Below are 13,388 nucleotides of genomic sequence, written 5' to 3'. Positions count from 1 at the left end.
ATAAATTTTACCATACAATAGACCATAACATCTCATTTGATCAGGGTTATTTCTAGGTTACAAAAGTTATATTTTTCATACCTTTCATTTCTCGTAGACCGGAATCCGCAACGGAGTATACCCAGCACATCTGCAGAGCCTGTGGCTAGTGATAGCCGTTGCAATAGCACTTCACTTCACACAACGCCAGGTTCCGTTCAACTTAGTCAGTAAATTCTTGTCGGTTTTACCAGGGTATGATCAACTCTACCAACACAAACGAATTCGTCGATATTTCAAACAAATTTTGCTCTTTCAGTGATACGGTAAACTATCAGGTTGCGGCATGTGGGCTAGCCGGACTATTTTTCTGGCTATGTATATGTTATACAATGCGGTACTCATTGAAGCTGTTACTCATGTACAAAGGGTGGATGTACGAAAAACGGGCACCGGGTAGTAAGGTTTCCCTGCCGGTATGGTTTTCGCCACTACTATTTGCAGCATAAGCTTATTATTGATGATAACTGTTTTCTATTCATAGACGAGAGTGTGGGCATTGATTGTCAAAGTATTAGCAACCTGGAACAAACCGGGTCTATATAGCTTCCAAGGTTCTCTTCCACGTCTCCCATTACCGAGTGTGGAAGATACAATGAAAAGGGTAGGCCTGTCAACAGCGTTTTTGAACTTCTAATCAAAATTAACGATCATTATTCATTTATAGTACTTGCGCTCGGTGCGTCCCTTGCTGGATGACAATAATTACACGCGCATGGAAAGACTTGCCAAGGAATTTCAAAGCGGCATTGCCACGAAACTACAGCGCTATTTGCTGCTAAAGAGTTGGTGGTCAACCAATTACGTATCGGATTGGTGGGAAGAGTACGTGTATCTGCGCAGCCGTGGTGCTTTGATGGTGAACAGTAATTTTTATGGTATGGATGCAATTTTCACGCAACCTACCACTGTTAGAAGTGCCCGTGCAGCCAGTGTAATCAATATGCTGCTTCAGTTCCGTAGGATCGTCGAACGGCAAGAGCTGGAGCCTATCCTAGTACAGGGTCTGGTACCACTCTGTTCATGGCAGTATGAGCGTATTTTCAACACGGTGCGTATACCAGGAGTCGAAACCGACAAAATCGTGCACTACCAGGACTCTAATCACATAGTTGTGCTGTACCGAGGATGCTACTATAAAGTTGTCATTTACCATAATGGTCGTATTCTGCGTCCATGTGAGATTCAGATCCAGATTGAGGAAATATTACACAGCAGCGACAAGCCACAGCCTGGTGAGGAATTGCTTGCATCACTAACTGCCGGCGATCGCACCAAGTGGGCCAAAATTCGTGAATCAGTATTTGCAAAGGGGGTTAATAAAACCTCTTTGCATTTAATTGAGAGTTCGGCGTTTCTACTATCACTGGATGAAACTCCGTTCGAGTTCGACATGGCCCATCCAGAGAAGCTCGATCAGTTTGGAAGGAATCTATTGCACGGAAACGGCCACGATCGGTGGTTTGATAAAAGTTTCACCGTTTGCATTGGAAGCAATGCTAGGGTATGCATGCATAAGAGAATAGAATGATATTTATTTAGTAATTTAATTTTTCTATTTGCAGGTTGGATTTAATGCTGAACATACCTGGTTAGTCTTTTTTTATTTTGTTATTAGTTGGTTTCCTATTTACTATATAGCATTCTGGCTGCTCAGTGGAGTAATTTAGTTTCAAAGTTTTCATGAAACTTTCAAAAACCATTTCCGTTCACATTCTTCCTTAATATTTCATTTGTATCTTTCATTTTCTTGTAATTCCAAAAATTATCCTGAGAAAATTTAAGCACTCAAGTTGCAGTTGCAGTTACCAGACTTCTACATCTTGTATATATGCCATTCGAGTATCGTACGATGAACAGTATTAGAAACACGTATGCAGCATAGCTACAACAGTGTTCTTTTAGAATGGTTTACATTTCACTTCAATAATGTATTTCTCATTTGTGTTTGTTTCTCGATCGAATTCGACGTCTCCATAATCTATCGCCGCCATTTGGTATTGTATTGTCTCATAAACCTACCCCAACTCGAAATACACCACACCAAAACAATTCTCTCAGGGCGGATGCAGCAGTGATGTCACACATCTGGGAAATGTTGATCATGGAAGAAACTCATCCGCGGTAATTACAGTGCTTCTCTCGATACAATGATATAAACGAGTCATTTTTGAGACAGTTGTAGTTGTAAATATAAAGTAGACGCGCTTCGGTTGGGTCTAGGCTCTCGTTTTAGTTGGGATGTTTTGGCTTTTGATTTAAATTGATACATGTTTTTATTGTTATGTACGTAATGGTGCTGGTAGATAAATTGCTGTAAAATTGCTGAATCCGTTTTAATATAATTTAGTCTGCTGATATTATTGATACATTCATACACTCGATGCATAAACATCTTTTTTGTAGTCATCCTTCTATCACCACATTTATGGTTCTGGTTTAAGTTCCTTGCTATTGTAAACAATGTTTCATCGTTAATAATTTTATTTACTTTCAAAAACCAATCGAAATCACGTAATGACTCGCATACAGGGCCGATGCACCTGTATTGGCGCACGTTTGGGAGAACATTGTAGCGGAGGAGGCTTTACAAAAACGGTAATGGTGTTTATCTATTTCTTTTTAGTGTTATTGGGAAACAAATAACCACTGACTGATTACTAACATTAAGTTTCAACGAACTAACGAGTTGTTTTAGCATACAGTCGTCAGCTGCTACATGTTTGTCAAATTGTTACTTCAAACACCGCACAACGGAGATATTTTAAAGTATTTTATCCCAATAGCTCCAAATTCCACTGGGCTAGATTCAATCTTTTGATGTCCAAAGAATGATATTTTTGTAATGATTCAAATGTTATGATGTTTGTTTACGGTATGCATTTGTTTTAGTAGTTTTGACCATAATAGATTTAGGCTGAATTCATTAAAAGAAAAATATGTTTAAAAGAATTCCTATGCCATGAGGCGAAATGCTGCCTGTTCCCAGCGCTTGTTTTTTTGTAGCTTTGGCCAAATAAAGAGCATTTTACACTACCTTTCTCGATGTAAATTTGAACAAGAGAAAGTACGCAAAAAGTTTTGGGTACTTTCTTCGAAAAGTCAAATGCTTCTCATCGACAGAGCAGTAAACAGCTCGGAATCAAACACTCAACCGTATCAACTTATAAATTGACTTTTTTGCTTAACGTAAGAACAACTTAACACGAACAAACAAGACACATCACTTATGTTTCTTACAAAACATTGAAGGTACCTTTTTCGCTAACCGGTTTCGGATTTGATCCAACCGTATCCCAAGTAATTAGACGTTCAAGAAGCGTCAGACTACCAAACGGAATGATGACAGTGGTAGGAAACGCGGCACCAATTCGTCACACACAAGCCGGCTTCAACCTGGTCAAGCCATTTAGCCATCTAGGTGGGGTTCTTGAACATAACAGATTTCACTGCACAGCACAGTCCTTCGGCATCCTTGCGATGTGGCCGGCCCACCGTAGTCTCCCAACTTTCGCCAGGTGAACGAACGCTTTGTGCGGCGGTGTATCGTGCTTTATCAAAACGTCTTGTTGAAGGAAAGGTTGCTCATCTTCCAGCTTGAGTGCGTAGTTGAATCTCCTTACGCCTCCTCCTATTATTGTCAGCGGTGGTGACTAGAGATCTCAAATATACGAATTACGAACTCATCAATGCCACTGAGGCAAACGTTGTTTTCTCTGGAGCCACTTCCTATCATGTATTTGGTTTGCGACGCATTGATTTGTAACCCAATCCTCCTAGACTCCGTTTTTAGTCTGACGTAGATTACCTCCACTATCTCCACTCAAGGTTTCTCGATGAAGGTCGTAATGAGGTCGTCTACGAAGACTAGTAGTTGCGACCACAGCTTCATGTTGAATAACATACAGGACAATCCATTCCCTTGGTGCAACCCTCTGCGCAATTCGAAGGGAGTCGAGAGTACTCCCAAAACACGCATGTAGTACATCACTCGCTCAAGGGTAGCTTTGATCAGCCGCGTCGAAAAACCGTTCTCATCAATTATCTGCCTTAACTATTCGCGCTCGACTGTATCGTATACTGCCCTGAAACATACAAAACTATAACGCGTGGCCCCACGTTGCCCACGCCATACCTGGAGGATCTGTCGAAGATTGAAAATTTGATCTGCTGTAGCACGATCCACCATAAAACCCGCCTGGTACTGCCCTACGAATTCTCTTGTTATTGGGGATAAATGACGTGATCAAATCTGGGAGAGCAACTTGTAATACCACCAGCAGGGATAGCACGATCACTTTGACTCAATTCACATTCATTTGACAGTACCGTCTCAGCCAAGCAAAATTTGACAAAGTTTTGTATGGGACATTTGTAGAATTAGTTATTATCTACAATTTTGCTACAATGCTAGTAACTCGTTAATGACTAAATGAACGTTCACTTAGTCACTAAAGAGGTACTAGCATTGTAGCACCGTAAATACAAAAGATACAGCAATACTTTATTCAGAAAAGTTGTAGATAATAACTAGTTCTTCAATCGTCCCATACATAACTTTTTGAAATTCTGCATGGTACTGTTAAATGAATGTGAATTGAGTGAAAGTGATTGTGCCATCTCTGGCCACCAGCAACCAGCGCAGCGTAATGACTTCCGTTCCATCTCCAACTGTTTTATCGTCGCTGAGATGTTCATCGAAGCACTGCTTCAACTTGTCGACCAACCGCACGCTCGTTTGTGACCAGGTGTCCCTGCGCATCCCTACACATATCGGTGTGTATCCTTTACGAGATTTATTCACCTTCTCATAGAACTTGCGCGTCTCGTTAGCCCGGAATAGTTGTTCTAGATCTTCACGATCTCAGTCCTCCTTCTGGCGCTTTTTCCTCCTCAAGATCGTCAACTTATTCCTCGTTCTTCGATACTTATCCGAAGTCTTCCTCGTAGCAATGCTCAGATAGATTTTCCAGGCTCTTATTTCCTTTCAATCGCTTGTTGGCATTTTCCGCCAATTCACAATCATTTCGTGCATTCCAGATTGATTGATTCCGATGACGGTCTTGATGCCACGTGGCGAGCAGCTGTCGAACGTTGCCTCCAGCTGCGCATAGAACGCTTTCTTCTCATGGTCGGGTGGGTATGATGGTATAATTGAAGAGCTGCACCCTGTTGCCACCAACGAAATTTAGTGATCTGCAGTTCCAGGTACTAGATCTCCATTCCATGTCCTTATTCGTCACCTTTATCTATGCCGAATGTTCCGAGTAAAATTTTCTTGACTCTTTTTAGTTTTAGTTTAGTGAGTTTAGATAGGTAGCCGTACTAGGGCTTACGCTACCGAGTCTCGTGATGGCGCTGCCATCTTACAGCATCGAGACAACACTGTGCCTCTTTCCCTGTTGGTAAACGACCTTAGTTTCCACCGGGGTTGGTTACTCGATCTCCGCTAAGGTTGCTCATATTCCGGCTGGTACCACGTGGAGGTAGGGATAGGAGTAGCTGGATAATAAGGTCTATGTTCCGCATTATCCAGCCGTTCATCAAACTCGCAAGTCGCGAACTGCTTTGCCCAGGCACCAGGATGATAACATTGCTATAATGTAAACGAAATCGGTTGCATTATGTATGGGTAAGCCACCATCAGTGTTAAATGAATTTCACACTGATTCTGTTGCAGAAGAGTTTTAAAATGGTTTGGCGTACCCACATGCAGAAACACTTGTGCGCACTCCATCCACATTCGTAGAGCTTGAATGTTTTGGTAAAAACCCATATAAGTCTGCAGAGACGTTAAGCCAGAAACTAGTACCTAAACTAGACATTTTCTGTGATTCGTTGCCTCTCATTTAATTTAGCACCGAGCATTAGCCGCGCGCAACATTACTCCCGCGAGAACATATTTCCAAACTCCCCGTACTCAGGTAGAGCACCAAAGCTCCAAGTAATTTTCGGTCATCTGCACGCGATCAGGTCAAGTCAAGCAATGGAAAGCGGACTTGAATATTTCACCCAAAACATAAAAATAGAAGATTGTTGCCATGGCTGGGTCAGCTTCTCGCATTCGCCTGTAACTTCCGTTTAAATATTTGTTTGGCAATCTTAATATATCTAACAAGACTGCTCATAATATTCCATTGGGTACTCTGGGTGCTTTATCGCGGCTTCAGCTACACTGCCCTTCAAAAGTCTAAGAATAAAGTATAATTTTGGAAAACAATAAAATAAATTAATTGTAGGTATCTACAAGATGCGTTAGTGGCATTTGTTCTAGTTGTAGGCATTTACAAAATAAGAAGAATTGACAAGGTCCTGTTGCATAAAGTAAATAGTGTGGGGAAGGATACGTGAATACATTAAAAGGACACAACATCAATTTTTTTACTGAAGAAAAGTGATTTTTGCTTTTTTGCTGGTGGCAGTACCAGTTGGAAAATACCACCGCTTGTTCAGTTCGAAGGACAACATAAACAACTTTGCGGCTATATAGCTTGTAAGACGTGAGTGTATAAGAAAAACTAACTAGAGGTCAGTAGACCAAGGTAAAAGTGTGAACATAAATAAAACTGTTTTTTGTGAAGGAGGCTGCTTGCCTCGCAGTGTCCGGGGCTTCCGAACGTTCGCCGGCAACAATCAAGACCTCAGACCGTCTTGCGCTGAATCACATGTGGAGCGTTTACAATATTTTACTTGCAAGAAACGAAGGGCCACTTCATGTCTTTTACTATATCATTAAATAACATCAGCTTAGTTCCTATATTAAAGTAAAGTCTAAATTCATATTAAATTTCAATACAATTTGGCGTTATATTTAATCTCGCGTCTATTCAACGCCACATTCATTCGTAAAACCTACTATACCGTATTCATACACTCTGTTTGATATTTCAAGCAATGCTGTTTGCTAGAAATAAGTCTGTCAAATTCTTGTCGTATCGCTGAGAGAACAATCAGTAGGATCTGCAGTGAAAAACGAAACCAAAGAGTGAAATACAGTGATTTACTACTTTTTGGAGAAAAATATAAAATAGGTATATAGTTTTTTTCGCGAAAAAATCAATTAATGCAGTTGATATAGATAAATCACATTTTATTTGCTTTTTTTTGTTAACATAATTTTAATAGTATTATTTCTTTTTCAAGCACAGACATGTTTTATAAAGCACAACCAAATAACGAGTAACAACACTAACCACTTAGATTTTAAGACTAATTAGCGCTAAATTGTTTTACTACTGCTTACTACTAGTGCATGCCCGTAATATGTCTCAAAAATTTAAATTATTTGGAAATATTTCCCGCTGGAAACAGCAAGCAGTAAAAAATTACAATATGTCATTCTTTCAACCATAAACAATACAGATATGATGAGAACGGAAACACGCTCGGTATTCCAGAATTTGAGCCACCGAAGCCAAAACGGCTGGTGTTTGATTTGGACAACAATGTAGCGCTGGACGCTATACAAGAGGCTCACCTTGCTGCACAGCAGTTGTTAAATGTACGTTTATAAACACCATATTTAGGTTAAGTGAAAAGTGATATATAATGTTTTTCGTTTCCTAAGGATGTCGATCTGAGAATTTTTGTGCATGATGCTTACGGAAAGGGATTGATGAAAAAGTGCCGTCTGTCACCGGACGCTTTTCTCCAGATGGCTCTCCAATTGGCCTATCACCGCGATGCTGGCAAGTTTTCACTAACCTACGAAGCCTCAATGACTCGACTATTCCGTGAGGGTCGTACCGAAACAGTGCGCCCATGCACGATCGAATCAGCGGCCTGGGTGAAATCTATGGATGATCCTACTTGCACCGTAATATTTATAATATCATAAATTGTTATAATTCAATCAAGCAAAAGATAAATAATTTCAGGTCCAGGAGCGCGTTAAGCTTTTGAACGATGCCTGTGATCGTCACCAACTGGGTTACCAAGATGCCATGTGCGGTAAGGGCATCGATCGCCACTTGTTCTGCCTATATGTGGTATCTAAATATCTGGAACTGGACTCGCCGTTCCTGAAGGAAGTACTCAGTGAACCGTGGCGATTGTCTACTAGTCAAACCCCCCATGGGCAGACCTCCAAAATGGATCTGAAAAAGCATCCCAATTGTATTAGCGCCGGTGGTGGCTTCGGTCCAGTAGCCGACGATGGTTATGGTGTTTCGTATATTGTTGCTGGCGAGGACCTGATATTCTTCCATATCTCGTCGAAAAAATCATGCGGGACGACGGTACGTTATCCAATTCATCAACCTTTTCAACCATTTTTTGTGTTAGATTTTTCGAATAAATAAATATTAACATAAAAATTCTTTACAGAGTTCTGAACGATTCGCGCAGCAGATCGCCCGTGCGTTGGCAGATTTGAAAAACTTGTTTGAGCAATACAAAAGCCAACAGCAAAAGAATGTTTCTAATGGCACAGCAGCTAACTAGGAGTCCAGCGATGCTTTCGCCTCAAGTTGAAAGTAGAGGACGGACGGTGTGCATTGATGAATGAGCGACATCAGAACTGAATTAACACTCATACAAAAGAAAAACATATCCACCGTTATCGCTAACGGCAGCAAAGTAATGCTCTTCACTTTGTCCAAACGTTTCTGCTATTTACTACAATTGTGTTTTGTTATAGCTATTACTTATTTTAGACAGTTATTCGCAAAATAATTTAAATAACATTTTAGGCGTTATGTATAAAAATGATGTGGATATTAGAAGTTAGTCTTTTTAGTGAAAGGTTATATTAAATTCTAATTAATGTAAATCAGTTAAAAGATAATTTGCAGCAACTCTACACACAGACTCAAATTTTAACTTTGCACGACATTTGCAATTTCTGAATGGAATGTAAATTAAAAACTTTATACCATCATTTGACTGCTGTTAAAAATTAGTTGAAGCATCTAAAAATCAACAGAAGACAATCAATTTGTATTCATAGAATCCTTTTGTATGTATTAATTTTGGTGATTATTGTGACCATTAGCGATAACATGTTGGTTATTTAACATTCTTCTTTCTTCCGGCTTTTTACGACTATAACAACAAACAATGAATTCTTTTTTTCCTTTTCCTAATTTGTAATTATCAGTGCTATGACGTGCGTACTTTGAATTTGCTTTGTACCAAAAATAAAATCAAATTTAAGCAGTGTTTGGTATCCTCAGGGGAAAAACAATACAACTAGAAAAATCTGACTTTATAGTTGACGTCAGGCTTGAAAAATCGTGTGTCACAATTGAAGCAATTTTCAATGCAATTTATAAAGAAATTGAAGCTAATGAAGCAGTTTTTAGGATATACGATGTTTTAGTCTCGAGGAAACAGATATCTAGCAGATTATATTTTTGCCAATACCGGTTCTATGATGAGGTAATAAAGTCAGTATGCAATCGAACGGTGGCAATGTGAGATTTGATTTAATAAAATATACGAATAAATTAGTTTGTTTTCTTTCTACATTTTTTTCCACGTTAGGTATTTTTATCACTGCGATTTGACGTAGAACTACGTCTAACCGCAGGGTATCAACCCAAAATTTGGATTCACGGCAGTGTCACGAAAGAATAAGAGATTTTGAACGCTAATAGCTCTTTCAATTCAGAGCAGATTTTTATGGTTCGAATACCAGTCGATTCATAAAAGATGCAACAACTTTATAGCTTTCTTGAAAAAATTGTTTTACAATCGCTGCATAGTGAAAATCAACGTTCTTCCCAGACACGGACGACGACTACATTCATCAAGCTTGTGGTTGTGGCTACTGTTGCTGCTTTATCAAGACAGGGAAGCAGAATAAACTTGTAGCGTTTGCGTAGTCCTGCCTTCTTGACATGTAAAACTATAAAAAGAATAGCAAAGCCATTGTCATTCAATTGCTGCTCGACTTCCTAGATGATACAGTACAGTAACTTTCGACTTCGATCTGGACCCCACCAGTGGTAATCAGACTTAGATATCGTCGTTTGGAAATTTATCGTGTTTTTGCTTGCTTCAAATTTTACTTTGATATTTTAATTTAACATTTAAGGTTTCTTCGCAAAAACCCAGGTGGGTTACGTTAGGTAACGTAATTCTACGCCAGCTACACGGTTGTGTCTGGAACACAAACTTTTTCATTTTTTTTTCAACATGCGACTAAATAACCCTGAACGGAAAAACCCTGAATGCGCTTTTTTTAAAATCCAATCACATACGACTTGACCGAAATGACCGAGAAAATTTGGAAAACTGCGATCGACCGCCTACGATTTCAACTAAAATTGCTATGTATGCATCCCTCTTCTTATTTTCTTACTTACTGGTCCCTGTCCACCAGTCCGGCAGAATAAAAGGATGTAATCAAAGATCTCCACTGCCGGCAGCTACCCTCCATGGCTTTCGCCTGTCGCCAGGTTCGTCTACAGCCCGGATGACATTGGCTAAACTACGTCGCCTTGTCTACGTTGTCCTTGCAGATTTCAGTCGATTGCTTCTCTACAGATATCATTCGCTTCTTTCCTCAAAATGTGTTGTCAGGCCGCCAAGCATGAATGATATATCGCAGGCAGCGATTATTAAATGCCAGCAGTTTTTGCGTTGTCTCCTCTGAGTTGCACCACATTTCGCAGACGTACAACAATACGGATTTAACACCCTGCAGCCCTGTCTCGCATCAGCAATAACCCTCATAGGATTGTATAAAACGTCATTGTGGAACACCTTGCTCGAGAATGCCTCATTCTGACTTCGTGAGCCTCGATGAGATGGACTAGCATATCTTGAACTCCCAAATGTTTTCGTGATTGAGTCGGTCGAACGCCTTTTCGAAGTCAACGAATACCAAGAAAATTAACTCTTAGAGTTCGTTGATCTGCTCCCACATAATGCGAAGCGTTGTGATATGGTCTGCACGTGATCAGTCAGTACGGAATCCAGCTTGCTGCCACCGGAGAGTAGCGTCCATCTTTTCCTGGATCCGGTTGAGGATTATTTTACAGAGTACTTTAAGAGTAATACAAAGCACAGTGATGCCACACCAGTTACCGTATTCAATAGGGACTTCTTTTTCAAGCACTTTGGCCAAAATGCCCTGCAACTAGTCCACCGGAAAAGTAGCGGCTTCCCATATACTTACTTAGGTGGCTTGCCGTCCTAAGACAAAGCCTGTTGAACAAAATTTCTCCATGTAACTCAGTTGAGGGCTACCGCTCTCCAATTCCTCGGACACCAAGTACTCTCCGCCAGATCTCGCTCCACCTGGTCTAACCATCTTGCTCGCTGCGCTCCTGGTCGTCTTGTTCCTACCGGATTTAAGGCGAACACCATCTTTGCAGGGTAGTTGTCCGGCATTCTTGCAACATGTCCTGCCCATCGCATCCGTTCAGCTTTAGCCACCTTCTGGATACTGGGTTCGCCATAGAGCTGTGCGAGTTCATGGTTCATCCTCCGCCTCCATACTCCGTTCTCCTGTACGCCGCCGAAGATCGTTCTTAGCACTCGTCGTTCGAAAACTCCGAGCACTCGCAGGTCCTCCTCGAGCATTGTCCATGTTTCATGCCCGTAGAGAACAACCGGTCTAATAAGCGTCTTGTACAGGGTGCACTTTGTACGGGGACTTAGTCTGCTCGACCGCAATTGCTTGTGGAGCCCATAGTAAGCACGACTTCCGCTGATAATACGCCTCCGAATCTCACGGCTGGTATCATTGTCCGCCGTTACCAGTGAGCCAAGGTAGACAAATTCATCGACTACCTCAAACTCATCGCCGTCGATCAATATACTACTGCCCAAGCGGTGTCGTTCGGCCTCGGTTCCGCTGGCCAGCATGTACTTTGTTTTAGACGTATTTACCTTTAACCCAATCTTTTCTGCTTCGCGCTTTAGTCTGGTGTACTGTTCAGCCACCGCCACAGATGTTCTGCCGATAATATCCATGTCATCGGCAAAGCAGACGAATTGACTAGATTTGTTGAATATCGTGCCCCGCGTGTTGATATCCGCTCGGTTCATAACACCTTGTAGCGCTATGTTGAACAGCAGGCATGAAAGACCATCACCTTGACGAAGCCCTCTGTGTGATTCGAATGAACTTGACAATCCACCCGAAATCCGAACACAGCACTGCGTACCATCCATCGTAGATTTAATCAGTTTGATGAGCTTCCTGGGGAAGCTGTTCTCGTCCATGATTTTCCATAGCTCTTTCCGGTCGATGGTATCATATGCGACTTTGAAGTCAACGAATAAATGATGCGTGGGAACTCTGTATTCACGGCCCTTTTGGAGGATTTGCCGCAGTGTAAATATTTGATCCGTTGTAGACCGACCTTCGACGAAGCCGACGTGATAAGTTCCCACAAATCTATTCGCAATTGGTGATAGACGGCGGAAAATGATTTGGGACAGCACTTTATAAGCGGCATTGAGAACGGTGATCGCTCGATAGTTCTCACAGTCCAACTTGTCGCCCTTTTTGTAGATCGGGCAGATAACCCCATCTTTCCACTCCTCCGGTAGCTGTTCCGTATCCCAAATTCTAACAATTAGTCGGTGCAGACAAACGGCCAGCTTTTCTGGTCCCATTTTAATAAGCTCCGCTCCGATGCCATCTTTTCCAGCTGACTTGTTGTTCCTTAGCTGCATGATGGCTTCCTTAACTTCGCCTATCGTTGGGGTTGGCACCTCTTCCCCGTTTGTTGCACCGTCGAAATCGTTTTCCCCGCCGCCATGGTTTTCCGCCTGGGAGCCATTCAGGTGTTCGTCGAAGTGCTGCTTCCACCTATCCGTCACATTTCGGCTCGCGGCACAAAGCCTTTGCGGGATCCGTTCAGTTTCTGGTAGAACTTCCGCGTTTCCTGAGAACGACGCAGCCGCTCCAACTCTGCATATTCCTGCTCTTCCAGGTTGCGCTTTTTCTCCCGAAAGATTTGGTTTCGCTGCATCTTCTTCTGTTTGTGTCTTTCCACGTTCTGACGTGTGGCACTGCGCATCTTGGCCGCCCGCGCAGCGTTCTCCTCATCCATCACCCTCCTACATTCATCGTCAAACCAATCGTTCCGCTGATTCCGGGCCACATGCCCGATGGAGCTCTCCGCTACACTGCTGATGGCTGTTTTGATAGTGTTCCAACAGTCCTCGAGAGGGGCTTCGTCCAGCTCGTCCTCTTCCGGCAGTGCAGCTTCGAGTGAATGCGCGTAGTTTGCGGCGACGTCTGGCTGCTTCAGCCGCGCGAGATCTAACCGAGGCTGGCGTCGGTACCGAATGTTGTTCACAACGGAGAGTCTTGGGCGCATCTTAACCATCACTAGGTAGTGGTCCGAGTCAACGTTAGCGCTTCGATAGGATCTGACGTCGATAATGTC

At 41.9% G+C, this 13,388-nt stretch overlaps 1 protein-coding gene across 6 annotated transcripts in view; it reads left to right on the top strand.

The window, feature by feature from the left end:
• LOC128741462 (carnitine O-palmitoyltransferase 1, liver isoform) overlaps nucleotides 1-9,476 on the top strand; it is a 52,618-nt gene extending 43,142 nt beyond the window's left edge. For 4 of the 6 annotated variants that reach the window (XM_053837295.1, XM_053837293.1, XM_053837294.1 and 1 more), the window contains exons 3-13: nucleotides 98-234; nucleotides 299-455; nucleotides 524-643; nucleotides 707-1,543; nucleotides 1,605-1,630; nucleotides 2,101-2,163; nucleotides 2,572-2,637; nucleotides 7,402-7,540; nucleotides 7,607-7,855; nucleotides 7,917-8,276; nucleotides 8,365-9,476. In XM_053837295.1, coding sequence (XP_053693270.1) covers nucleotides 98-234; nucleotides 299-455; nucleotides 524-643; nucleotides 707-1,543; nucleotides 1,605-1,630; nucleotides 2,101-2,163; nucleotides 2,572-2,637; nucleotides 7,402-7,540; nucleotides 7,607-7,855; nucleotides 7,917-8,276; nucleotides 8,365-8,481 — 2,271 coding nt within the window. In that variant the 3' untranslated portion in view covers nucleotides 8,482-9,476. The remainder of the gene's footprint in view (nucleotides 1-97; nucleotides 235-298; nucleotides 456-523; nucleotides 644-706; nucleotides 1,544-1,604; nucleotides 1,631-2,100; nucleotides 2,164-2,571; nucleotides 2,638-7,401; nucleotides 7,541-7,606; nucleotides 7,856-7,916; nucleotides 8,277-8,364) is intronic. The other 2 variants (XM_053837297.1, XM_053837298.1) reach the window with 2 other exon arrangements.
• The last annotated feature ends 3,912 nt before the right edge of the window (nucleotides 9,477-13,388 follow it).

Source organism: Sabethes cyaneus, chromosome 3, assembly GCF_943734655.1.
Source record: "Sabethes cyaneus chromosome 3, idSabCyanKW18_F2, whole genome shotgun sequence".
NCBI lineage: Eukaryota > Metazoa > Arthropoda > Insecta > Diptera > Culicidae > Sabethes > Sabethes cyaneus.
This window is presented reverse-complemented; position numbering and strand designations above follow the sequence as displayed.